Below are 27,579 nucleotides of genomic sequence, written 5' to 3'. Positions count from 1 at the left end.
ATCTAAAGGCAGCTTTTGAATTTAAGGGTCTTAATTCTCTCCGAGATCACAGACACGCCCATTCTCGGAAGAGCAGGGCATTTCCAGGGTTACACGAGCCCTCGCTCGCCTAAACCCCTTTACTGAGCTGCTGAAGTGGTGTGAGAGGCCTGTGAGTGAACCATCAGACCGAAAATCGCCGCAATGGGAAGACAACCCAGGCTGACAATGGCAATGGGGACCCTGTCAGCTCCGAAGAGACCCATAAAACGCAGGTCTGGCCCACGCCCCTCGGGTTCCCAACCCGCGGGCTTAGAGCGCCTCCGCCCAGATAACAATGGTGGTACTGAGGGTGGAGCCCCGGGGCCCGTAGAGGAAGGCAGAACAAGGAAGTGAGTAGGTCTGGCCTCAGGGAACTGGAGAAGACGCGTCATGCAACCCCACGCCCCCCTCTTCATTCCTGATGCTTCTGCCTCGCCTTGCAGCCGGAGCCCAAAGATGTCGGTTCAGATCAAGGAGGCGTTAGAGAGGGCGGGACTATTCTCCCTTAGCTCACCCGGGGGTGTCACGTGACTCCGACCCCGCCCCCTTAGGAAGCTGCGCCGGCCTCCTGGGAGGGGCAGCGTCGGAAGTGACGTCACGGCGTTCTCCGCTGCGTGCGGCTACGTGGCGGAGCCGGCGGAAGCAGTTCCTGCGCTGGAGCCCAAGTGTTTGTGTTTTGGTTCGTGAGGAGCCGGGGCGGTCTGAGGGGAGGAGACGGAGGGAGGAGGAGGAGGAGAACGACGACGACGACGACGAGGAAGAAGTCCTCCGAACTCGAGCGCGGCGACTCTGGAGGAGGAGGAGAAAGGAAGGCGGAACGGAGAGGCGGAGACGCAGCCCGGCAGGGGCGGCGGCACGGCGGGCGGCGCTCGGAGTCCCGCGCCGGCCAGGCTGAGAAGAAGGAGCGAGCAGTCGACGCCGCCGCTGCAGCCGCGGCGCATCCGATCTCCGGGCCGGGCCGGGCCGTGCGTGGCCTCGCTGCCGGGAGACGCGGCCCAGGTAAGCCGCCGTCGGGGCGGGTCCCAGTGATCCCGGGCCGGGCCTGGGGCCTTCAAGCCGCCGCGGGCCCTCAGCGCTAGTGACTCATTCTTCTAGCAGCTTCGGAGCCTGGGACGCGGGGAATCCGCGGAGGGAGCGGCGGGTGGCACCTCTTCCCTTCACAAGATGGCGCCGTGGAAAGAGCCTGGGGCCCTGGCGGTCTCCAGCCCGGTCCTTGGAGCTCTGTCCCGGCTACCGAGCCGGATCGCATCCGGGGTGACGGGGGTGGCTCAGGAGCGCGCCCACCAGGCCCAGCGGAGCTCCTGGCCCCGGCACCCCGGCTTGATTCTTGGCTTCTTCCAGACAGGAACCCAGGCCTCCAGCAGGTGGGGATTGGGGAGCTCCGCCTACCTCTGACCGGCTTGGCCGGGCTGTGCTAGTAGTGGGATCCTCTGGTCCCTTCCGTGGGAGGTGGGAAGCCGGGGCCGGGAGGCTAAGGTGCGAGCAGGTTAACATCCTAACGCCTCCAGAAGTTTAAAGCTCTGTCACACTTGGCATATTAGTTTTTACCTCGCCGAAATGGATTTAAAGTTCTGAATCAGTTGCCTTGCACGTAACTAATTTAAAAAACAAAAAAACTGTTGAGGCCTGCCCAGAATCGTTCTTAATGTAAAATTTGAACCCGTAGGGTTGTGAACAAAGTAGGCAGCACAGCAGTGCCTGGTACAATTTAAGGGCTCAGTACAATTTTTTTTAATCAAAGACTTCCTAACTGTATAAAATAACTATTTTAAAGATTGGAGATGCATATTATGCGAAAGTTTTCTTTGACGGAATAAAAAGTACAAGTTATAAGTGCAGAACCTCTGTGCACTGAGCAGTAGCTTCACTGAAGCACCCCCAGCCCTCGCACTTAACATTAATACCATGTTCAATCTGTGTAGGTTTATAATCGGGCTTATTTCCGTTTGAGGTCTTTGGAAGTAAAAGATTTAGTCGCTTTGCACTTGAAAAGACACTGACTACGAAGGCAACCCCACCTGTCATCCCAGCACTCTGGAAGCTGAGGTAGGATCAGGAGTCCAGGCCATCCGTAACCTATCCTCTGCTTGCCTAGGCGACAAGTCCCTGTCCCTCAAAAATGTGATCGGGATGTGGGGCAGGAAACAGTTTTTAAAAACTAAGTACAAAATTTTGTTTGTATTTTTCTGTGAGAATCGATGTTTTCCCTGAGATTTTGGAAGTACCATAGGCATACAGAACAAGTTTTGTCCAGGATAAGTCATTTACTGTTTTATAGGTAAGGGACAATTGAGAAACATTTAAGCTGAAGGTATGTTGGTGCCTTTTTCAGTCTGTATGAAGTCTGTTGGTCTACAAGCATTAATTAATTAACTAATTAATTCACCAAGAGGCCATTTTAATTGCCAGTTAAAAACACTGTGTACTTAGTAAGCACTGTATCAGAGACTAGATATGTTGTCTTACTTAATTCTTACAGTTGCTGTGCAATGTTAGGGTATAATGAATATAGAAAATTTGAAAATTAAAACTTAGATTGGCATAGCTGAGACTAGACTTCAGAATCTGGTTTGTTTTATGGATTGGGGAGAAATGGGAATTTTGCTTAATTACATTTGACAAGCTCTCACAGTATAGTTCTGGGTGACTTGAAACATGCTTTGCAGACCAGGCTAACTTGGAACACACAGCGATTCATCCACCTTTTTCTGGCCCTGGAGTGCTAGAATTAAAATCTTGGCCCAATGTGTCTGTTGTTTTGAGACAAGCCTTGCTAAATATTTCTGACTGGCATGCTTCTGTCTCAGCTTCTCCAGTTCTAGGACCACAGACAAGCTCCATCATGCCAGGATGAAATGGTAGTTTTATTTATGTGCTGTTGGTTAGAAGCAGCTCAAACATTTCATCTGTAAATGTGTTGTTATTTATTGGTAAAGATAGGAACTCTTCAAAGCTAGTAACTAGATTAGGCTAGGAGGTGGTATTTTAAAAACGGAGCTGGGCTTGGTGTGGCATACCTTTAATTAGAGAACTTAGGAGGCAAAGGCAGATGGACTGATTGATCTCTGAGTTCAGGGACAGCCATGGCTAAACAGAGAGCCCTTGTCTTAAAACAACAAACAGATAACACAGAGATCTTATGGATATATTTATTAATGAATTTGTCATTATCAAGTGTTCCATGTATTAATTCAAATTTTATAGGAAATACAAATTTCTATAATTAAGTATAAATTAAATGTAGCTTTTGGTCAAAGAAATTTTTTTAGGAAGAAAATCCTTAGTATATTTTGTTTTTGATAAGCTTATAACCCACATTTAGTATATGTGTGTGATGTTTGCATGGTTCCTGTGTGAAGGAATGTGCATTTCACAGCATTTTCGTGGAGATCAAAGGGACAACCTTGGTCCTCACCTTTTCACCATATGTGGTTCCCAGAATCCAAATCTAAGCTTATATTTCAAGTGCTTTACCCAGTGATCTTTCTCTTCCTCCTTTTTTTAAACAAAATTTTTATGTAGCCTGGGCTAGCCTTAGAAGGATTTCATAGCCCTCCTTCCTCCAGTTCTCTGAGTACTGGGATTACAGGCTTACCCCCATCTAGGTTCCATACATTGATAAGAGGTTGGAGTAAAATATTAAGGTTGACTTGTGAATAAGCTGAAAGGGTGTTTCAAATAGTTCCCAGTTCTACCAAAACTAGATGTCTGGGTGTACATCTTAAGAGCCTGAAGAAGCCATTCAATGTTACTTTGACACCCTGTCTAAACAGGAGGGGAGAGGACTGTCACTCAGACCAGCTTTTTCCAAATACATTGCAAAACAGAAAATAATATATATTATATATCCTTAGCCTCAAAACTGTCCCCAAATTACTGTAAGTAAATAAGTCACTCCTAATCATACCAAATAGAGAAATTATTATCAGCTAGGTACACGGTCATGGGAGTTAAAAATTATTTGGTGTTTGGGAATTACTATTAAATGAAAAATGTATCACTTAATGGAAGTCTTCAGATAGTAAACTCTAGACTTGTTCTAGAATCTTTCCATTCAATAACTTTTAAGTATTATGACATTAGAACGTAATTTTTCTTTTCTGTCTGTCTGTCTTTCTATTCTTTCTTCCTTTAAAGATTTTGGTTTTAGTTTATATGTCTATGGGTATGTACTTATGAATGTTTGGCCCAAAAGGCCTGAGGAGGATGTCAGATCACCTGAAGCTGGTGTTATGGGTGGTTATGAATCACCCTATAAATTGAGCCCTAGTCACCTAGAATTGGAGTACTCCTACTAAGGTGCCATCTCTCCAGTACCTAGAATCTGACTTTTGTTTTGTTTTTTGAGACAGGGTTTCTCTGTGTAGCCCTGGTGTCCTGGAACTCACTCTGTAGACCAGGCTGGCCTCAAACTCAGAAATCCACCTGCCTCTGCCTCCTGAGTGCTGGGATTAAAGGCGTGCGCCACCTCGCCCGGCTAGAATCTGAATTCTTGATTGACATCTCAGATTGCTTTGTCACTGTGTGATCTCAGTGAAGTTACTTAAACTTTCAGTACCTGTTTTCTTGTTTATAAGAATTGTAATAGTGCTTGATAATATTGACTGACTATATTAAGTGTGTAGAATACTAACTCGTCAAGTCATTTGTTTGTTTGTTTGTTTGTTTTGGACCTAGAGTTCGCTGTTTGCTGGGCGAACAATCTTCAGTCCCCAGCTCCAAAGTCAAATTGTTGAAGGTTAGTCTCTGTTTAGTTTTGGAATCAGGTCTTAACTTGTTATCCATGGCTTTGAGTCCTGCCTCAGCCTTCCCAAGTTTGGCACTGCTGTTGGCCACCACACCCTACTGAAAGCTTACATCTTTCCCTTTTTCCTTTGTCTTGGTTAATATAGAGAGAGGTGGCTAATGGATGACATTTTCATTTGTGTCATTAAATTTTGTCCTTCCTTGCGTGGCCCCCACTGCTGTTCTTTGTCTTCCTCTCTTACCCCTTTCTTCTGTAGATTATCTTACCTTCTGCTTTCACATATTCCATTACTTTCTCTTCTTCCAAGCATTTTTTTTCTCTTCCTTTAGATTTCTCACAGTCTTTTTGAAGGTTAACTTGAGGTGATTTTAGGCTCAAATTGTGTGCCATTATTTCTCTTGAAAGGTGGCAAAATAAACAAAATGATACTGGCTGTCTATAGTTAGTTGGTTATTATAATACAGTGAGTAAACTTACTAAAGTGACTACTGATTTACTTAGTTTTGATTTATTTACTTAGTTATTATTTATGTCTCCACAGGTAATTTCTCCAGAAAGAAAACAAAATTGATGCCTTGCATCCTGGAAGTTCATTTAGGAATCTGAAATTAGGGACTTCTTTAAAATTTGGACATGGCTAATCGAGGAGCAACAAGACCCAACGGGCCAAATACTGGAAATAAAATATGCCAGTTCAAACTGGTCCTTCTAGGAGAGTCTGCTGTTGGCAAATCAAGCCTGGTTCTTCGCTTTGTGAAAGGCCAATTTCATGAATTTCAAGAGAGTACCATTGGGGGTGAGATTCTTATTTTCTTTTTAATCATTTAACTGAATCATACATTAATATTCTAAATGTGATTTTGAATAACTAAATTGATCATGCAGGGAAGAAAAAAGTTTTAGGAGACCTCAAACTTTAAAATATACATTATTTTGGTGTTTTGTTTAAACAGTATACCATGAACTATTCTGAAATTCCTGTGAATTTCTCACTGGCATGCCTCCACCTCCTAATTCTTCTAATTACAGATGTAATCCAGCCCAGCATGGTTTTTTTGCTCAAACAATATTTAATAGGAGGAAAAACAAACTACAAAATTGAAACCTTGTTTTATTTAGATAGGAAAGTCTTCCTTTTAAGACAAGGTCTTGCCCTATATCCCATGTTTACTGTGAACTCTTGGCATTCCTTGGCCTACCAAGTATGGTGGTTACAGATTTAGTTACCATACATGTTGGCTTATCAAACCTAGCAGAGCTTTATTTCATAGGTTTTTTGGGAGAGTGAGATATGAGTGGGACATTAATAAGATAGGATTTATACAACCTAGGCTGGCTTAGAACTGAAGCTAGGTAGTTATGGATGACTTGAATATTGGTCTTCTACCTCCTGAATGTTGAGATTACAGGTGGGCCACGAAAACCCATGTTTGTGGTGTTTGTGGTGTTAGGTTTGAAACCCAGGGTTTTGTGCATGCTAGGAAAGCAAAACTAAGGTATGTCTCTAGGCCTCAGCAATTTTTAACACAATTTTTTTTTTTTTTTTTTTAATTTTGGTTTTTTGAGACAGGGTTTCTCTGTGTAGCCCTGGCTGTCCTGGAACTCACTTTGTAGACTAGGCTGGTCTCAAACTCAGAAATCCGCCTGCCTCTGCCTCCCAAGTGCTGAGATTAAGGCGTGTGACACGCCCGGCTAACACAATATTTCTATCTTTAATCCTCCAGTGCATACTACTTTCATTAAGTTAGGGAAGTCACATGTTAATTTTCCTCTTATGTGAAATTAAATCTCTAGACACAGAATAAATTGTCTGCTAAACAAATACCAGTGTAATTGTTGCTGAGTAATTTTTAGCATTGTTAATGTTATATAATAATGTTTTGGATGACACCTGATTAGTATTTGATTTAAAATTTTTGATTAAGTAGGGGCTGGAGAGATGGTTGCTCTTCCAGAAGAAAGAACCTTTGGCCCATACTTTATTTAGACCAGCGGTTCTCAACCTGTGGGTCAAGACCTCTTTGGGAGGTCAAACGGCCCTTTCACAGAGGTTGCACATATCAAATATCTATATGTCAGATATGTATGTTATGATTCATAACAGGAGCAAAATTATAGCTATAAAGTAGCACTAAGATAATTTTATGGTTTGGGGGTCACCACAGCATGAGGAACTGGTCACAGCCTTAGAAGAACTTTCTGGAGCTGACTCTCCTTACACAGTGTTTTCAGAGCTCAAACTCAGGTCATCATGTGTTTTTTTTAACCCACTGAGCCATTTGCCTGCCCTAAAATTATTTTTCATTTATAGATAACACATGATAGTTTGATTTAATTGTCAAACAGTATATACATGTATCAAACTGTCTTTTTTTGTTGAAGTACATTTAACTTTTGTTCCTCAGTCATAACTGTGCTCTGTCTTTGCTGGCTGGGGCAGTGAGGAAATGACAAAACAGATTATGGACACACAGAAATAGCTGAGATTTGTTGGAGGGTGAACTCTAGAGAAAAAAATCACAGCACCCCCAGAAGCTCAGCATATTTATTATAGAGTTGAACAAGGAAGTGGAGTTATTGCATACAGCAGATCAAGGAGTAGAAGTTATTGCATACACATAAACAAAGGTTTCTGTATACAACTGGATCAAGGAGACAGGTTTAGCTAATCTTCAAAACAGAAATGCCTGTATGGGAACAGTTCTCAGACTATAAAAATCCCAAAGGGAACAAACTGTGATGGGATTTTCTACACACACTGTCAAAGCTTATACTCAGTACTGCAAGGTAGACTTTGCTGTTCCTCTGAGCCTAAGGCTATGGGGATCTTTACATGACATTGCCCATGGCATACCATGTCAACAACATTCACTTTCACTGCAATACCTTAATAAAACGAGCAGGAAAATAAGTTTATTCCCTCCTCCCCCCAAAAAAACAGAAGCCAACTGAAAATTTTATATTTAAGTGTATTTTTATTTGTTTTGTTTTTTGGTACAGGGTTTCTGTAGCACAAGCAGGCCTGGAACTCACAGCAGTTTGGCCTTATCCTCCTGAGGTGTGGCACCACACTCAGCTCTCACAGTGTCAGTGGTACTGCTTAGTTGGTTGGGGGGTTTGTTTAGATAGGATCTTTGTTGTTGTTGTTGTTGGTTTGTTTGGTTGGTTTTGTTTTGGTTTGTTTTGTTGTTTTTTGTTTTGAGACAGGGTTTCTCTGGCTGTCCTGGAACTCCCTTTGTAGACCAGGCTGGCCTCGAACTCAGAAATCCGCCTGCCTCTGCCTCCCAAGTGCTGGGATTAAAGGCGTTCGCCACCATGCCCGGCTATTTAGATAGGATCTTATGTAGAACAGGGTGGCCTCGGACTCACTGTAGCTAAAGCTAGCCTCAACTGATTGTCCTGCCTCCACTACTTTCTGGGACTACAGATGTGTGCTACTACCATGCCCTGCTTTTGGTTAAAACTACTTTTTTTTTTTTTTTTTTTTTTTTTTTTTTTTTGGTTTTTCGAGACAGGGTTTCTCTGTATAGCCCGGGCTGTCCTGGAACTCACTTTGTAGACCAGGCTGGCCTCGAACTCAGAAATCCGCCTGCCTCTGCCTCCCGAGTGCTGGGATTAAAGGCGTGCGCCACCACGCCCGGCTAAAACTACTTTTTAATAAAATGATAGAAGACCCAGATGTGGGAAAGGGGATTATTATTTGAAACAAGGGTAATTCAGACTGGCCCTGAACCCTAGGTCTTCTTGAGAGCTAGACCTTGTTTAATATATTGTATTCATAAAAACAAGGGATACTTTTAAAATACTTAAACTGTTTCTAGGTTTGTTGTTATTGCTCTTGCTGTTTGGCTTTGAGTTTTTTGTTTGGGTTTTGAGATGATCTCCATCTGTAGGTCAGGCAGCTTATAGTTAGCTTCCTGCCTAAGCTTCCCTGAGTGTTGAAGCTGAAGAATGTATTCTTTTACATACATCTAACTTAGTGTTTTGTAATACAAAAATAAAATCACTGTGTGGTGTCCTTGGTTTTAAGTGAAAGACTATTATCTTAATGGGCAATATTATTTCCTCTTAGAACTTAGGTCCATGGGTTTGTAGATTGTTTTGGATGTTGGTAGAAATTTGATTTTTCATATTAGTTTGTGCCACTCAGGACCTAAGGAGATGATGGTGGTGATGATGATGATGATGCAGTAGTTATAGTATCAGTCCTCTGAGATATACATTCAAAATGTTCTCTGTGTAATTGAAATATTACTGTTGAACAGGATTAATGACAATCCTATGCGCTTTATAAACATTTTGGCCCTGTTTACATATTTTATAAATGAAGTATTGAACTGGATAAAGATTTCCAAAGAACACCTTTTCTTGATGTTTCATGTTGTTTATAGTACTGGAGATTGAATCTAGAGACTCATGTAGACTTAGGCTAGTACTCTACCACTGTGCTACCACATTCCCAGGTGTTCTTTTAAATTGCATGTGATGGTGTACACTTAACCCCAACACTTGGGAAGCAGAAGTAGGCAGATCTGGTTTGGAGCCAGCTTGTTTATCAAAGTGAATTCCAGGACAGCCAGGACTCACAGACTCTGTCTCAAAAACAAAACAAAAAATATCGAGATTATATTCAGTGGCTTAGCACTCATAAGGTCTTAGTTTCAATCCTCACCCCACTCCACCCCCAGTATCACAAAAGATAGTCACACATATACATAGGTAATATAGTCAATTGTTTATCTTTTGTGTCTTTTTTTAGATATTTTCTTCATTTACATTTCAAATGTTATCCCACAAGTCCCCTATACTGCCCCCCCAGTCTTGGCCCTGGTGTTCCCCTGTACTGAGCCATATAAAGTTTGCTAGACCAAGGGGCCTCTCTCTCCAGTGATGGCTGACTCAGCCTTCTTCTGCTACATATGCAGCTAGAGACGCAAGCTCAGGGGGTACTGGTTAGTTCATATTGTTGTTCCACCTATAGGGTTGCAGACCCCTTCAGCTCCTTGGGTGCTTTCTCTAGCTCCTCCATTGGGGGCCCTGTGTTCTTTTGTATCCTCTTAAAATTAGTTGCAAATAATCGTTATAAATCATGAGTATTAGTATTTTGCTCTGTCTCAATGTTGCTAGGGTTAGGGAGCTGGCACTGATCAACTGTTTGAAAATGTTCAGCAGAATAACTTGCCTAAGGACCTCTGACCCAGTGAACTGCCTCTGTGGGTTCACTTGACCATTTTGTTGAATACTGGGGCATAGTAGATTGTCTGAAGTTCATTCTCTACTTCCAAACACTACTACTTGAAATGATATGTTTTACCTGTGTATAATGAATGGTACATGCCTATAATCCCAGCACTTGGAAGGTGGCAAAAGGATAAGTTCAACACCAGCCTCAAGTATGCACTAAGCTTGAAGTCATGTCTCCTGAAAAAGGAAACAGTAATTCAAGAAATTTTTGTGGTTGATTTGTTTTTGTGTCAGGGTTTGTTACAGCCCAAGCTGACCTTGAATTCACTGTGTAGTGGTGAGCTGTTCCTTCTACTTTTACTTCCCCAATGCTAGAATTAGAGGCCACTTGAGTATTCAGTGCTGGGGACTGAACCCCACGATACATGATAATGCAAGCTACCACCACCTAAACTGCATTCTCAGCTCTATTTGGAAGGTTTTTGGTTTTGTTTGTTTGTTTAATTAGTATTTTGTATGAGTCATTGTGGGTATTTGAGTGCAGTGGTATGTTTGTGGAGGTCAGAGAACTAATTTTGGGTGTTAACTCCTTACTTTTGCCTTATACTCCAGGGATAGAACTCAGGTTATCAGGTTTGTGTGCCAAGCACCCATGGCCATTTTGCTGGCCCAGATTTTTGTTTTTATCAAATATCTTGATGTAAGCATAAACTCAAGCTATTTAATTGCTGACCCATCAAAATTTTTGTTGGTATCATGTTTTAGACTTTTTTTCTTTTTGTATTATTAACATTAAGGATTAAACCTAGTGCTTTACCTGTCCTAAACAAGTACTCTACCTCTGAATTATAGCAGAAGTAGGCAGTTCTGCCCACCTTATTTTCCTCTTTGTTTTTAAGACCGTGTCTTTGAACTCACTGTGATTCAGAGCAAGACTTGAACTCTTCAGAGCAGAATCTTCCTCCCTCAGTTACCAGAGTAGCTGAGATTTTTTTTTAGGTCCAGTCATATCATTGGACTTTGAAGATAATCACAGTACTTTACAAATCTCTCCACTGCTTCCTTCTTTAAGGTGGTTTGTTTGTTTGTTTTTGTTTGTTTTTGTTTACGATTTATTTATATATTTATTATGTATGCAGTATTCTGCCTGCACGTATGCCTAGGGCATCAGATCCCAGTATAGATGGTTGTGAACCACCACAACTTCGTTGCTGGGGATTGAACGCAGGACCTCTGGAAGAGCAGCTAGTACTCTTTAGCTTCTGAACCATCTCTCTCCAGTCCCACCGCTCCCTTCTTGATTTCTTTCTCTCTTTTTTCCCCCTTCTTCCCTTTATTTTGAGAGAATCTTGCTGTATAGTCTGGACTGGCCTTGAAATGCTTTGTTTTAGTTCCGACTACTGAAATGACAGAGATGGGAGGAATGGCACTCTTTTTATCTTTGTAAAACAAAACATCATGAAATAACAGTACATTATGGGGCTATATTGCATTTGCATCTAGTTTGTAAATTTCAGAAAGATGTTACTTTATAGAAGCAATTTGACCTATTAAGACACATGCCTACTCATGGGACTTAGATCAGACATTTCCGAGTCTCATCGTTACATTAGCATGGCTGTATAAAAACGCTAAATTTTATAGGTGAAGAAACTAAGGCAGTAGCTTCCATGAGTTGCCTGAATTTTTGCAGTTAATTCAAAGCAGGCCCTTCAGTGCAACTGTTGTATAATTGCCCATGTGAGGTTTTTGGTGTTACTGGTTTGGGTTTATTTTTTGGTGGTGGTGTTTTTGTTTGGTTTCTCGGGTTTGTTTGTTTGTTTGTTTTTGCAAGCAGTTGAGACTAGAAAATCAGTACACATAACAAGCATTATGTTGTGCTTTGAAAGTTATTGACTACTCTTTTTATGTGTCAGTTAAAATAATGTGAAAGTACTTTCAAGAAACTTTGCCTTAGAAAAAGGAGGTAAAAGGGCCAGAAGTGATGACGTATGACTGCATAGTGACATCCTGCCTAAAAGAAGAAAAGGGGATAGGGAGATAAGAAATAAGGGAATTAAGGTTTCCAGTAGGCCTCCAAAATACCTAACTTCATTGTTTGTCCATCGAGGTTCTGATTTTTTGCCCCCCTCCCCCAATTTGGTTTACAACTTTTGTTGATTTTTTTTTTAAGATTTATTTATTAATTATATGTAAGTACACTGAAGCTGTCCTTAGACACACCAGAAGAGGGCATCAGATCTCATTACATGATTGTAAGCCACCATGTGGGTGCTGGGATTTGAATTCAGGACCTCCAGAAGAGCAGTTGGTGCTCTTAACTGCTGAGCCATCTCTCCAGCCCCAGTTTACAACTTCTACAGCTATACATTATTTACAAATTATCTTTTCATGTGGTTCTATGTATGGAGATTGGATGACTTGCACTTGTTCTCTTCCTGCCACCATATGGATCCTGGGATTGAACTTACTTGTAGCAATCTGGCTTTTTATACTTACTTCAGCCTAGGTTTTCCTTGACAACTTAATAGCTGAGTTTAAGCATAAGTGTTATGAAAGAATTAGGTAGAAGCTAGAGACTTTTTTATGACCAAGCTCAAGTTACAGGGTCAAGTTACAGTCTTGTAAGAAAATTGTAGTGTGACACCATATAATGTAGGTAGGTCTCTTAGAACATGAAATCTACTGTAAGATCTTAACAGAAGAGCTTCCTCAGTGTTCTTTATAATGGTTATATGTCTATTCTTTTTTTTTTTTTTTTTTTTGGCTTTTCGAGACAGGGTTTCTCTGTGTAGTCCTGGCTGTCCTGGAACTCACTCTGTAGCCCAGGCTGGCCTCGAACTCAGAAATCCGCCTGCCTCTGCCTCCCGAGTGCTGGGATTAAAGGCGTGCGCCACCACGCCCGGCCTATTCTATTTTTTTAGTGGTCACATTTCTCAGTGTTCTTTATTATTCTATTTTCTTTTATACCTTGCAGTCCCATTTTTTGTTTTCTTATTTTCTTAGACCCCCCCCCAACACACACACACACACACACGCACACGCACACGCACTCTCACTCCCTCCTTCCTTCCCGGTGCTGGGGAAAAGAACCAGGGTCTTTGTAAGTTATGTAAAACACCCTACTGCTGAGCTGTGCCCCCAGCTCCATTTAACCCTCTCTTTTCTGTTTGCAGTTTCAGGTTACAATTCAGTAGTGGATGTCATCTTCAAATGTTTGCCCCTGAACTTATTTCTGTAATGTGATTATTACATATGGTTATAAAACCAAAAGAAGCTTTAATGACTGAGATTTAAAGGGTCCCTGTCTTTTCATAAGTTTTCTCCCTTAGAACACTTCTAGTTTCTATGGGAATCTTGGCTTAATTCCCGTAAGTACCTGTAACTGTTAATCTGATAGATTTGGGAGGTTAATTTAATTTCTTATTTTGGCCTGAAGCTCAAAATGTCCTCACACTTCAGCTTCCCAAGTACTGACATTATGTGGGCATGTGCCACCACCCACATCATTTATCTATGCTGTTCCCTATCTTTACTGGGTGAAGCAGTGTAGTAATCCCAGCATTCAGGAGCCAGCGGCAGGTGAATGACTGTCAAATTTAGGGTCAGACTGGTCTTTATAAGGAGTTATGGGCCAGCCATAGTTACTTACATAGCAAAGCCCTAGTTTTATTTATTTATTTAAGATTTAAAATATGGGCTGGGAGGTGGTGTAACGGTTAAGAGCACTGACTGCTCTTCCAGAGGTCCTAAGTTCAATTCCCAGCAACCACATGGTGGCTGACAGCCATTTGTAATGATATCTGATGCCCTCTTGTGGTGTGTCTGAAGACAGCTACAGTGAACACAAAATAAATCTTTTTTTAAAAATTTACATATGAGTATTTTGTTCGCCTACATGTGTCTTAAGTACACCACCTGCATGCCTTGTGCCTGAGGAAGCCAGAAGACTGCATTGGATACCTTCCAACTGCACATAGGCACTGAAACTGAGTCCTCTATCAGAGTAACAGACACCCCTAAACAGGATCTATCACCCCAGCTCCAAGGCTTCATAACTTTTATTTTTTGCCACTTATATATTGTAAAAATCTCAACTTGTAACAAAAATTATTATCTACATCTAAAGTGTCTGTAGACTTTTTCCACGTGTCCACATATAGCTATAACCCCTCAAAGCAAGTTAATTGTATTTACTTTTTCTGTGAATTCATATGATAGTATTTACTTACTAAGGCTTGGCTTTTTTTTTTTTTTTTTTTTACCACAAGGAAGACTTTATTGCCAGATGAACAGATCAAGAAACAGAATATTATGAAATGAGCTATTAATGGGCAACAGATAATTAGATGACAAGCAAAATCATTAATTCAGCATTTTAAAATATCTCTACTTTATTAAGATACTATTTCTACTCTCCTCGTTCTGCTGGGAATTAACATCAAGATATTTACTAGTGCTCCTTTGCTCTCTCAGCATCTTTCCTTGCTTCTATTTTATTTTCGATTATCTTCTTTCTCCATTCCCCTTTCTCATTTTTCTTTTTCCCCCTTCTTTTGTTTTCGTTTCTCCTTCTCGTAAGAAAAAAAGAAAAAATACATATAAAATAATAAAGCAGTCAAGATAAACAAATGGTGATTAATTCTGTGATTGTTGTTAGCACCTTTCTGTGAGCCCAAATGGATGATGGTGATCTTGAACTTTTGATTCTTTTGCCTTCCCTGGCGCTCACTGATGGGATTATAAGTGTGTACCACTATGCCCTGGTTTTTGGTGGTGGTGGTGGTGGTGGTGGTGGTGTGTGTGCGTGTGCTCGCATGTATGTCTGCACACAGTGCCTACAGGGGCCATAGGAGAATGGATCCCTGGTATTGTAGTTACAGACATTGTGAACTGTCAAGTGGGTGGGGGAATTGAACCCAGGTCCTCTGGAAGAATGCCTATGCTCTTAAGCACTAAGCCATCTCTCCAGCTCCATTATTTCTTTTCTTTGTAACATGTAGCTTTATAAAGACATGGCCCATTATAAAGGCCCTTTATAATGGGACTTCAATTCTTTATCCTCTTTGTCTCATCCTCCCAAGTGCTTGGATTACAGGCATGTGGCACCCACCGTGCTTAGTTTAGAAACTATGCTAAAAATCACATTTTTCTGAGTGTATTCACCTGTGCATTTTGGATGCTTCAAAAACATAGGGTCTCGGGTTTGTTTGTATAGTTAAATCCAGTCTTACAGATTTTAGTTGTTGCTAAGTCTAATAAGGTAATTTTGAGTTGAATTTGATACCTAGCTTGGAAGCCTGGATGTAGCTTAGTGGTAGAGTGTATGGCTAACATGTGAAACCTTGAGTGCCACCCTGAGCAGCAGTACAAATAACTATCTGGGGTAGAGTTGAATTAGTTTCCATAGTTTTTGTGCTTCTTCTATGTGTTTTATTGGGGCAGTTTTAGGAAAGATTAACTGGTTTTTGTTATTCTTTTGATGCCATCAGTTTGGATATTTTCTTCCCTCCCCCACTCCACCCCCCACAGTGCCGTGTGAACTTGGGTATTTGTAGACTAAGTGGTTATAGTTTCAGACAGTATTTATTTAGTTCATTCCTGTAATCCCTAACATTTAGGAGGCTGAGTCGTCTGTGACATAGTTGAATGTGATGCTATCTCTAAACAAAAGAAGTAAAATAAGTATAAGAAAGTAAGGCTGGTCGGATATAGAGTATTTGCCTAGCATGTTTGAGTGCCCCAGCACCAGAAGAATCAAGTATAAAGAATCATGTAAAAAGTTTTGGGAACATATGCATGCTCTGTTCTTGCTGTGGTTCCTTGAATCCTGTTACTTTCCAGGAAATTTCACCTGCTTATTCAGTGTTCCATTGTGCAGCTACTAGCTATCACAAGTCAAGAACTCATGTGTTAGTTAAGCTGATACCTGGAGGTTTAAAATAATTTCCAATAACAGCATTTTTTATAGAGAAATACTAATATTAATACTAAATTATAGTGATGTGGACATTATCGTTCACAGAATCAGAATTCCTCAGCTTTGGAATGGCTCTAGGTGGTCTGCCAGTTTCATGCTTACAGATGGGATAGAATGGTTGCTGTGTTTTTTTTAGAACTGACTCCAATGCTTTTTACAAGTTATCTAGATAAAAGCCATTTTTGTTTTAAACTATTATTGTAATGGTTTAGTGCTTCTGAAAAAAACTAATTTGCGGGTGTTGTTACTGTTCTTTTGATGTATTTAATATTTATGAAGAAGGTTGGTTGTCTTTTACATTTTTTTCTTCTCTTTATTCATGTGAGTATTAAGTGTGCATGTGCCACAGTAGCAAAGGACAACTTTCTCCTTCATGAGGGTTCCAATAAGAGAACTCAGTTGGTTGTTGTTGTTGCTGTTGTTTTGTGTTCATTGAGCCATCTTAATGACCTAGTTAAGTAGTTTTTGGTATAACTTAACTGGTTTGAAAATTGGACTGGGCTTTCATTAAGGCAGTGTAATTGACAGTTATCTCCATGGGCTTAGAATTGTTTCTAGTTATGCATACTTTATGGAGCTTTGTATTTTTGTTTGTTGGTTTGGTTTGGTTTGGTTTGGTTTTGGGGTTTTTTTTGGGGGGGGGTGGTTTGGTTTTTGTTTGGTTTTTCAAGACAGGGTTTCTCTGTGCAGTCCTGGATGTCCTGGAACTCACTCTGTAGACCAGGCTGGCCTCAAACTCAGAAATCTGCCTGCCTCTGCCTCCTAAGTGCTGGGATTACAGACAGGCGTGTGCCACCACTGCCGGGCCTGGTGCTTTATTTTTTGGAGTTTTTTTAGAGGTAGGGGTGTTGGACAGGGTATTATTCTGTAGCCCAAGCTGACCTGAAACTCCCTATATAGCCCAGGCTGGCCCCAAGTTTGTAACAATCCTTTTTGTGAATGCTGAGATAGCAGGTGCTATTCAAGCTTAGCTTTTGACTTTTTGAGATAGAATTTTATTCTGTGTCCCAAGCAATCCTGGAACTCAGTAGATTTCCAAAGCTGGCCTTGAATTCACAGCAGTCTTTCTGCCCCAGACTATACAGAATGCTGATAGTACAAGCATGGGCTGCCACAGATATACTGTAGGATATATTCTAGTACCAAACTTAAAGTGGGAATGTGGGGAGGGTGTGGTGGAAATGGCTTGTAGCGAAACTGAGGACTCATACATGAACCAGACTAAATTATCAACCCTTGTTAACCACTTTAAAGGCAGTGGGAAAGTAGAGCCTGAAAATGAGATGGACTAACTATTTCATGTAAGAGCCAACTTTATTCAGAATAACAGGCGATTTATACCTTGAGGGTCAAAAAAAAAATCACTTGAGTAACGTTCTTATGAAGTTCTTATGAGTTCAGGTTCTCCTGAGATCACAAGGACAAGATGCATATGGGGAAAAAGGGGGAAGAAAAAACTTTACAGTGAAGCATATAAACAAATAGCAATAGCCAGTTGTAATGGATCAACTAAAGTAAACTGAATCCTATCTACTACACCTGGGAGGGAAACGATAACATAATCCAAGAACAAGTCCCTGTTTTTTAAGAAACTGAGGTCACAAGACTCTTGTTTTCTTGGAGTTATCTCAAAAGCACAAGAGCATATAGCTCCATTCATGGACCGTGTTCTTACGTGTTTATGTTTATGTATGGATCTGAGCCCAGGCTAGGCTCAAATTCGTGATTCTTCTGCTTCCAGTGAATAAATGCTGGGATTACAGGTTTGTATCTCCATACTGAATGTAAAGTATTCTTTAATATAGGTAGGTACTGTTTGTTGAAATTAGAGTCAGAATAGGCCAAGGTTCTCGCCACACAGCCTGACCAGAGATCAGTGTAGCCCACACAGTGGAAGGAAAGAACCCATTCCTGTAAATTACCCTCAGACCTGTACACATATGTGGCACACAGAATGTTTTTTAAAGATTCAACGTTATCTTTGGTTATACAGTGAATTTCAGGTCAGCCTGGCTGGCCTTCATGGTTTTTTTTGGGTTTTTTTTTTTTTTTTTTTTTTTTTAAGTATAGAAAAAGGATAAACTTACTATTTTCTTTTTCAGCTGCCTTTCTAACCCAAACTGTGTGTCTTGATGACACAACAGTAAAATTTGAAATATGGGATACAGCTGGTCAAGAACGGTATCACAGCCTAGCACCAATGTACTACCGAGGAGCACAAGCAGCCATAGTTGTGTATGATATCACAAATGAGGTGAGTATAATAAAATCTTACTACTTTTAAGCCAGTTTGAAAATCATTTTTGTTACTTACAATTTGGCTAAAGATTTTTGGGAAATTCATTTGTAGCCAGTCATAACATTTCTGCCAAAGCTTTTTTTGTGCGTGAAATATAAAATGAAAGTGCCTTAAATGATATAGTACTAAAAACTACAATCTTCCCACGGGGTCACCCTAGAGTAGTGGTTCTCAACCTGTGGGGTGTAACCCCTTTGGGGATCTAACCACACTTTGACAGAGATTGCCTAAGACCATCCTGCATATCAGGCTTTTTGGGTTTTGTTGTGTTGTTTTTTGTTTTTGTTTTGTTTTGTTTTTGTTTGTTTGTTTTTTGGTTTTTCGAGACAGGGTTTCTCTGTGTAGCCCTGGCTGTCCTGGAACTCACTCTGTAGACCAGGCTGGCCTCGAACTCAGAAATCCGCCTGCCTCTGCCTCCCAAGTGCTGGAATTAAAGGCATGCGCCACCACGCCTGGCTGCATATCAGATTTTTACAGCACATTTCATAACTAACAAAATTAGTTATGAAGTAGCAGCAAAATAATTTTATGGTTGGGGGTCACCATAGTATGAGGAACTATATTAAAGTTTTTAGCATTAGGAAGGTTGAAAACAACTGCACTAGATTCTTAAGCCTTATCTCATAGAGAATGCTTTCTAACTCTGTTTTGAGCTTATGCCAGATAGCTTTTCCTTCCTTTTAACAGGAATCCTTTGCGAGAGCAAAAAACTGGGTTAAAGAACTTCAGAGGCAAGCGAGTCCTAATATTGTGATAGCTTTGTCAGGAAACAAAGCCGACTTAGCAAATAAAAGAGCCGTTGACTTCCAGGTATGTGGAATTTTACTTTTAAATCAAAATCTTGTTTTAAAGTAATTTTAAACCTTAAAAATACAGACTTTGAAAAAAACATACAAAACAGTAACAAATAAAATATTTTCCTAATGGGGTCAGGGATATAGCTCAGATGATTGATAGATAGGTAGATAAATAGAGGGAGCACTTGCCTAGAGTGTATGGGTGTTTTGGGTTCTACTCTGAGCCATTGTGTAAACCAGGCATGCATGGTAGCAAACATAATATCAGGGGAAATAGATGGAAGAGGATGAGGGTGGGGAGTGGGTAAAGACAGCCTTGGCTACGTGAAACCCTGTCCCTTCCCAAAAAGAATTACATGAAAGATTGCAGAAATACTGCTCTGTACCTTCCATCCCTCCACTCCCACCTGAGAAAAAGTTAAAGTTCTTCCTACCTTATGTACACATATATACATATATACTTATATACTTATATACACATATATACTTATATACACATATACCAGACTCAGCTGGTTGTGGTGGCACACACCTTTAATCCCAGCACTCAGGAGGCAGAGGCAGGGAGATTTCTGAGTTCGGGGACAGCCAAGGCTATACAGAGAAACCCTGACTCGCAAAACAAAACAAAAATAGGGACTCAGCTACTCTTTATTTGAGACCCAGCAGTGTGACTCAGCATGTAAAGGTGCTGAGTTCTATGCCTAGAACCCAGGTGCTGAAGGGAGAGAAATGTAAATTGTCCTCTGACCTCCCTCCACATGCATACTTACTAGCACATACCTACCCCAAACATACATTGCATACATACATAGCATACATACAGATATATAAGTATGTATGTATGTATGTATGTATGTATGTAAAAATAATAATGCTTGAGTCAGGCATGGCAATGTATCTCTATAGTCCCATTACTTGGGAGGCAGAGGTAGGAGGAGTATTGCCACAAGTTTTAGGCCAGCCTGGTCTTAAAAGACCTCCAGTCTGTATATATTTAAGATAATTAATTCAAAATGCCTTCCACTGCAAAACAGTAAATGCTACTCGTATTTACAAAATTATTTATATTTATTAAAACTATTTCTCTTGCTCACATAGCTCTGGCTGTGGCCCAATATGTAGATGGGGCTCTTTTTTTCATGACATTGCTAGAGTGTAGATAGAGGAAGCTACTGTATCATGGTGTATTAAGCAGAGCATTTTCAGTTGTAACTTCTTTAATTCTTACGATGATCATGTGAAGTCTGCTATCTGCTATGCTGTCCAAAACAATTACTCCTCAGCAAAACATCTTAGAGAGCTTCAGTTTTGTTCAGAAGTGGACCTGTGCTGTAACAGCTCAAAGGGGCCTTGGTTGTTCTAAGAGGATCAAAGGCAACAATATAGGTAAACTGGAAAGCATGACAGAAATGTAGGACAGTTTGTAATTTTAAGGGAAATAGTTCATAATGTAGCTTGAATTTTAATGCTGTATGTCATTGAAAATTAAATATGAGGATGTAATTCATTAGTTGCCAGTGCTAAGACATTGGGTTTCCATATTTATTATAAAATCTGTATTTTTAAAAGATGTAAGTAGACGTTGCCATTGTGTTTGAAGAGAATTTAGGTAAAATGATACACTGTCCCCCAATTATTGTGACTAGGTTTAATCTTAGATCTGATGAGTAAGGGTAGAATATGTAAGAAATTAAGATAAAAAAAGTATTCATGGTGAATTATTCTACCCATTGTTTCTTCCTTTGCCACAGCATATTCTCCACTTGTTAGTAATAGAAATCCAATAAGAAAATCTGTAAAATAAACTGTATACAGTATATGCTTAAGGGATTTTATTTTTTAAACAGGAAGCACAGTCCTATGCAGATGACAACAGCTTATTATTTATGGAGACATCAGCTAAGACATCAATGAATGTAAATGAAATATTTATGGCAATAGGTAAGCTTAATATCTAATGAAAAGAAACATATACCGAATGTTCCTCACCCTTCTTAAATCTTTTTTTTTTTTTCTGATTATACTGTTTTTCTAGATCCTTTTCACTAAGCAATATCTTAGGAATATTGTAAAGTCTGGTTGTGAAGCAGGATGTGTAGTGGCCAGCCTGAGCTAAAGATCCTTCCTCAGAGTTGGGGAAGGTTAAAGAAAAGATTGGTTGGAAGTTAGGAGATCCACGCTGTTTTGTTTTTTTCTTCTTCCTCTTGCTCTGAATCCTCCCGTCTCCTTTCGTCTCCTTTCTTCCTTTCTCTTTCCTTCTTCCTTTCATCCTTCTTTCTTCCACTTCCTTCTCCTTTCTTTAACTTTTTTTTTCCTCTTCCAATAGTATGAATTAAACTTAGGGCCTCCAACTTTCTAAGCCGTCTATACCTACCAATGAAGTAACCCCATTGCTAGCCCCATTAATGTCAATTTTATACTCATTCATGAATTCAGTGAATGTTGGGTTATATAATAGAGGTGAATTAAAAGTTGATCTTACAGATAAGAGGTAGATTTTCCAAAGGTAGATTTACTGAAAAGTAACACCTCTTATTTGTAAGGAATATATTCCAAGACACTCTGGATGCCTGAGACAGTGGATCATGTTAAGCCGTCTAATTTGATGCCTTTTCTGTCCTAAGTGTGCATCACACACACTCACCATAACTCACACAGAGAAAAAGCAAAACTAGCACAGATTTTCTCTCCCATCTGGGAAAAGGATCAGACCCCTGACCTTAAAAATGGTACGTAGGTGTTGTATTGCTGAAATGATTGAAGATTGTTTTCCTGAGGTTTTTATTGAATTTGAGTTCAAGTTTGGGCTTGGTATGTATCAAGGCTGGATTAGAACGTGGGGTTGTTGGACCTCAGATTTCAGAGTTCTGGTTACATAGGGGTTCTACCAGGTTGACTTTTTTTTTTTTTTATCTAGTTTTTCCAAACAGGGTTTCTCTGTGTAGCCCTGGCTGTCCTGGAACTCACTCTGTAGACCAGGCTGGCCTCGAACTCAGAAATCCGCCTGCCTCTGCCTCCCAAGTGCTGGGATTAAAGGCGTGCACTACCACGCCCGGCGAGACAGGGTCTCTTACACTGAGGAAGGACTTGTATTGGTGCTTAACTTAGGGTTGTTTTGTTTTGTTTTGTTTTGTTTTGTTTTTTTCCAGAGCCAAGGACCAAACCCAGGGCCTTGCCCTTGCTAGGCAAGCACTCTACCACTGAGCTAAATCCCCAGCCCATTAACTTTACTGCTGTGAAGAGACTCCATGGCCAAGGCAACTCTCACAAGGACAACATTTAGTTGGGGCTTACAGGTTCAGAGGTTCAGTCCATTATCAAGGTGGGAACATGGCAGCATCCAGGCAGGCATGGTGCAGGAGGAGCTGAGAATTCTACGTCTTCATCTGAAGGCTGCTAGCAAAATGCTGGCTTCCAAGCCGCTAGGATGAGGGTCTTAAAGCCACACCCACAGTGATACACCTACTCCAACAGGGCCACAACTTCTAATAGTGCCACTCACTGGGCCAAGCATCACATTTCACTCCCAGGCCCCCATATGCTTGTTCAAACATATGAATCTATTGAGACCATACCTAAACATAACATAATGCAAAATATATTTAGCCCAACTTCAAAAGCCCCCATAGTCTATAGCAGGCTCAACAGTGTTAAAAGCTCAAAGTCTCTTCTGAGATTCATCCAATCACTTAACTGTAATCCCCAAAGGCAAGACAGGAAATCAGCTGGGCAAACTCAAAACTCTGCAACTCCATGTCTGTTTCAAGGCAGTCTTCAGATTTCCAACTCCTTTTTCATCTTTGTTGACTGCAACAAACTTCTTTCTTCTGGGATGTTTCCATTCCCTTAGCAGCTTTCCTCAGTAGATAGCCCATAACTCTGGCATCTCAAACATCTTGGGGTCTCCAAGGCAACTTCAGTTTTTGCTAGTCTCCTCCTAATTTCATATAGTTTCCAGGTATGGAACTGATGTCATGAAGCTTGGTGGCATGTACCTTTACCTCCTGAATTATCCTGCTATCTCACTTTTTTTTTTTAAGCTAGATATTTCACTGAACTCTGAGCACATTGGAAATCACAAGCTCTTTCTACTCCTCCATGATCTATCTACCCTTACTACTAGAGTTACATATTCATGTTTTTACATGGGTGGTGAGGACCCAAATTCAGAACTTAATGGTTAAACAAAAACTTCACTAACTGAACCTGGTTTTTTTTGTTGTTGTTGTTTTTGTTTTTTCCAGACAGGGTCTCACATATAGCCAAGGCTGGCCTGGAACTCCAAATCCTCCTGCCTCAGCCTCCCAATTACTGGAATTACAGGATGGAGCCACCATTCTAACCTGGGCTACACTATAGACTTAAGTTTAAAACTTTTAGACTACAGAAGTAGCTCTGTGGTACAGTGTTTGTATTGTGTTCCTGAAGCCTGGATTCTATCCTCAGTTTCCAGATTTCATTTCAGATTAAACTATTTCCTTTCTATAAAGAAATATCAAGCTAAGCTGTGGTGGCACATGCCTTTAATCCTAGCACTTGACAGGTAAAAGAACATGGGTCTCCAGGTGAGACCAGCCTGGTCTACAGAATGAATTTCAGGACAGCCAAGGTTACACACAAACATATGTGTTTGGGATTGGAGTCTTTCTTTGGTAAAGTTAGTTTAGCAAATCTCATAGAAAATATGGTACAGTCCAATTAAAGAGTCCTTACTGTAATTCATTTCCTTCCACCTCCTCATCTGAGTCAGGTGTGATTATAGAAAGTCCATAGAGGAGAAATTTATGCTCATTCCAAAACCCAACTTGGTGTTGATTATAATGTGATATATAGTGCTAGCTTATTCGGTGTCCTTAGTTGTGGATCCTGCGTCCACTCTGCCACAGGGCTTCACAACTTGAGGATGCAGAACACAGAGAGTTTTGACTACACTTGTCACATGCCAAACTGGGCTTGAATTGTAGGAAAGCGCCAAAGCACTACTTGTGGTGGGAAAGAGCAATCTGAGGTACAGGACAGCCAGAGTTAGTTAGGGGCAGGGGGTGGGGGCCTGGTCCCAGACAGAGCCTTCCAAGAGGCTGGGGCTCTAGACTTCCCAGGCACTTGAATACCCAGGCACCATTGGAAGTGGTGGAAGAACTGAGAACAGTGGGGTCCCGGAGGGTTGGTTTTAGCCCTGGGCTAGGGAGTGGGAGCAGGATGGGGAGCTCGGACTGGTCTCATGGGAAGAGTACTTGTATTGACTGCAAGCTTGGGCTTTATGGTGGTCTTGGCTGGGAGTGCAGAGAGGCCTTCTATGGGAGATGAGACAGCTGCTCTGTAGGCAAAGGTCTTCTCTATGGCTCCCCACTGAGGGTCCCGATGAGAAAAGACAGTCTGTAGTTCTGAATCATATATTGCCATGGTGGAAAGTGGGTGTGTAAAACCATACCCCACTTCTCAGGTAGGGCCTAAGATTAAATACTTTTTACAGGGAGGAGTATTTGGGAAGAATTGGCTACACCCTCAGGTCTCTATATACCTCATTAGCATGGAAATCTGTCTTGAACCTATGTGACCAAAGATCACGTCCTTTTCCTCATCTACATGTGGAGGGGCTTGGGGAGTTTCTAAGGGGGGGTGCTACAGCTAGTGACAAGGGCCTGGTGCCCAAGAGCAAGTGAAGCTCCTACCATCCCTTCAGGGTCTCAGGGCCTTAACTCAACCAGGGACCAGGCTACCTTTCACCATCCTCTTCCCATACCTAGTACCATTGTTAATCCATTTACTGGGCATTACATGTAAATACATCTGACTAAACATTTATCATTATTATACATTACCGAACCTTCTCTAGAGTAATTTCTAGGATGGCTCAGTGGAGTCTTCCTTCCCAAACATCAGTGCACTGGTCCTGCTTCCCGAAGCTAAGATTCTAAAGATAATATTGATGAAGGGAAAGTAGGCAAAATAAAGGGCTAAAAAATGGCAAGATGGGAGTATATGGCTTAGTGATAGTTAACTTGTGTACTGTGTATGTAAGGTCCAGGATTCAGGTCGCCATTGGACATAAAACACCACTCTTGGTCGTATTGCTGCTTAGTCCTCAGGATTAAGCCATGTATCTAGCAGGTGAACTTTTAGTGGGGAGCATATTCCACAGACCCAGTATTATAGCAATATATAATTCACAAAGCTGTTCATGTGTATTAAGTATTGGTATTTGTAGATCAAATCAGGGTTTATTTGATTGGATTACACAATAAAGGACAAGTTTGGTTGGGTTGATTATTCTGTCAATAGAATTTGTTCACGTCCTGACTTGACTTAGAATTATTTGTGATAGCCCAGAGAATGTTGCTGTAATGTGAGCTTCTTTATAAATTTTGTAGCTGGCCATGGTCTATTGACTTGGATTTTATGTGTCTTGCTTGGTTTTGTTTTTAAAAATGGAAATCTTGATATGCTACTCGGGCTAGTTTTAACATCCTGGACTCAAATGATTGTTCCAACTCCTTCTCTTTAGTGAATCATGGTAATTACAGTCATGCCCCACCATGTCCAGCAGCTTGTATATAATAGAAAGTTAATGATTATAAAACAAGCTAATTGGGGCTGGAGAGATGGATGGCTCAGCGAATAAAAGCACTAACTGCTCTTCTGAAGGTCCTGAGTTAAAATCCCAGCAACCACATGGTGGCTCACAACCATCCATAGTGAGATCCGGTGCCCTCTTCTGGTGTGTCTGAAAACAGCTAGAGTGTACTTACATATAATAAATAAATCTTAAAAAAAAAAAAAAGGCTAAGTGGTGGCAGACTTCCCTAGTGTGCACAGGACCCAATACAACATAAGAAAACTGTGATTTCTAAGGGAATTGATATAAGAATTATGTGTAGTCCTGGTTAAATTTACATTTAAACGGTATCTCTACAATTGGCCTCTACCTACTGAAAATACTGAGATTAAACTCCTAAATACAGCAAAGAGTGGGGATTATTGTTTGGGGAAGAGTATTTTTATTTTTGTGGGTTGTTTGGTGCGTTGTTTTGCATTTGGGCATTTAGTAAGTAATAAACCTTTGAAAAGAGCAAACAGTCACATAAAACTTTGGAAATAACCCAACAGGGAGAGTATTATAAAGAAGCAGGTCTAAGTGATTTTAATACGAATAATACAATTTTATTTTGTTTATTTCTCAGCTAAAAAGCTGCCAAAGAATGAACCACAGAATCCAGGCGCAAACTCAGCCAGAGGACGAGGAGTAGACCTTACTGAGCCTGCACAGCCAGCCAGAAGCCAGTGTTGTAGTAACTGAGCTCCAGTGTGAACTTCCTAAATGGCAAAACCCATGGAGTTGGGAGCATTTCGCCGCCCAGTGTGACTTCCAAAAAGAGACTATGGTAGAATCAAGTTTCTAATACTGAATTATTTTGAGTGTTTTGAACTTAATTTTTAATAACATGCATGTGCTCCTCCGGCAGTAGAAAGGAAAATGAGGACTGTGTGTACACTTGTTCCATGGGAAAGTGCAGGGGAACAGCTCATCTCCAGTGGGCATGGACGCACTCTTAACCCCCCCAGTCTCCAAACTGGGATAATAGTCAGGTATGACATGTTCAAAATTACTAATGTATGCTTTAGAAAACATTTTTAGAAGACTTACGCTTAACAATAAAACCCAAGCAAATGGTGTAATTTGATTGTCTTTAAAAAGTCTACATTTCACAGATTAATAAAGCAATCCCAAGAAAACAGTCCTGCATCTCCAGAAAGAAGGAATGAATATTGATGACATCTTAATTTTATTCAGTCCCGTTACTTCTTAAAATTTGATTGAAAAAATTAAGTCACATGTAACCCCATGCTGTTTTAGGAATATGAAACCGATAAATGCATTTTAATGATAGTGGTCCCTTCATATGAGCTTCTTTTAAAAAGTGGAGACAAACCAGGTATCTGCTTTCTATTTAATCACTGTTGGCTATTCCATAGAGGTGTGTCAGGAACAGGGAGGGGGCTCTGCTTCCCTTTGGGCATAATTAGTCAGTGCACTAACAATTATGTACATTCAAACTTGATTATTTTAAATATGATCTTCAGCTGTACTGTAAATAGAGTACTGCATTGTAGTCTCCATATGTTTATTATTTCCTATAATATTTAAGAATTGCCTAAACATATACAAAATGTACAGTTACTAAAACAGCTAATTATTTCTTTCTTCCCCTATGAAAGAAAGGGGCTTTGCTGTTCTTACATGGCTAGAACCATAATAAACAATGTACTTGCAATTGTAACATAAGTATTACAATGTTATTAGTAATAATCTTGAAGCCTTGTTTTTTGAAGTCCATTTTATTTTAATCAGTATATTGCACTAATTATTTTAGGTATTTTCATTATATGAAATCTACCATGTGTCAGATGATTTAATCTATTTAAGTGTTGATCTGCTAGCAGAACTTGTACATTTTACAGTAACTCAAAATTAGTAAGGAGAACAGTTCACCGGTGTTTAGTTTTATATTGAGGTGCTCAGGTTGGAATAAAGTGATGTAAAAAGCAA

General features: G+C 40.5%; 1 protein-coding gene across 2 annotated transcripts; it reads left to right on the top strand.

Annotated features, from left to right (window-relative positions):
* The first annotated feature begins 637 nt into the window (after positions 1-637).
* Positions 638-27,579, top strand: Rab5a (RAB5A, member RAS oncogene family). Of its 2 annotated transcripts, XM_021186477.3 has the most exons (7): positions 638-1,020; positions 1,944-2,067; positions 5,310-5,564; positions 18,035-18,186; positions 18,919-19,041; positions 20,879-20,972; positions 26,213-27,579. In XM_021186477.3, exons 3-7 carry the CDS (start codon positions 5,402-5,404, stop codon positions 26,326-26,328), a joined length of 648 nt encoding a protein of 215 aa, XP_021042136.1. In that variant the 5' UTR covers positions 638-1,020; positions 1,944-2,067; positions 5,310-5,401; the 3' UTR covers positions 26,329-27,579. The 2 variants fall into 2 exon arrangements, with proteins under 2 accessions (XP_021042136.1, XP_021042135.1); XM_021186476.3 differs by lacking the exon at positions 1,944-2,067 and having other exon boundaries at positions 639-1,020.

Source organism: Mus caroli, unplaced genomic scaffold, assembly GCF_978045245.1.
Source record: "Mus caroli unplaced genomic scaffold, Mus_caroli_1 scaffold_18, whole genome shotgun sequence".
Lineage (NCBI taxonomy): Eukaryota > Metazoa > Chordata > Mammalia > Rodentia > Muridae > Mus > Mus caroli.
The sequence above is the reverse complement of the archived record's forward strand: the minus strand, read 5'-3'. Positions and strand labels throughout refer to the sequence as shown.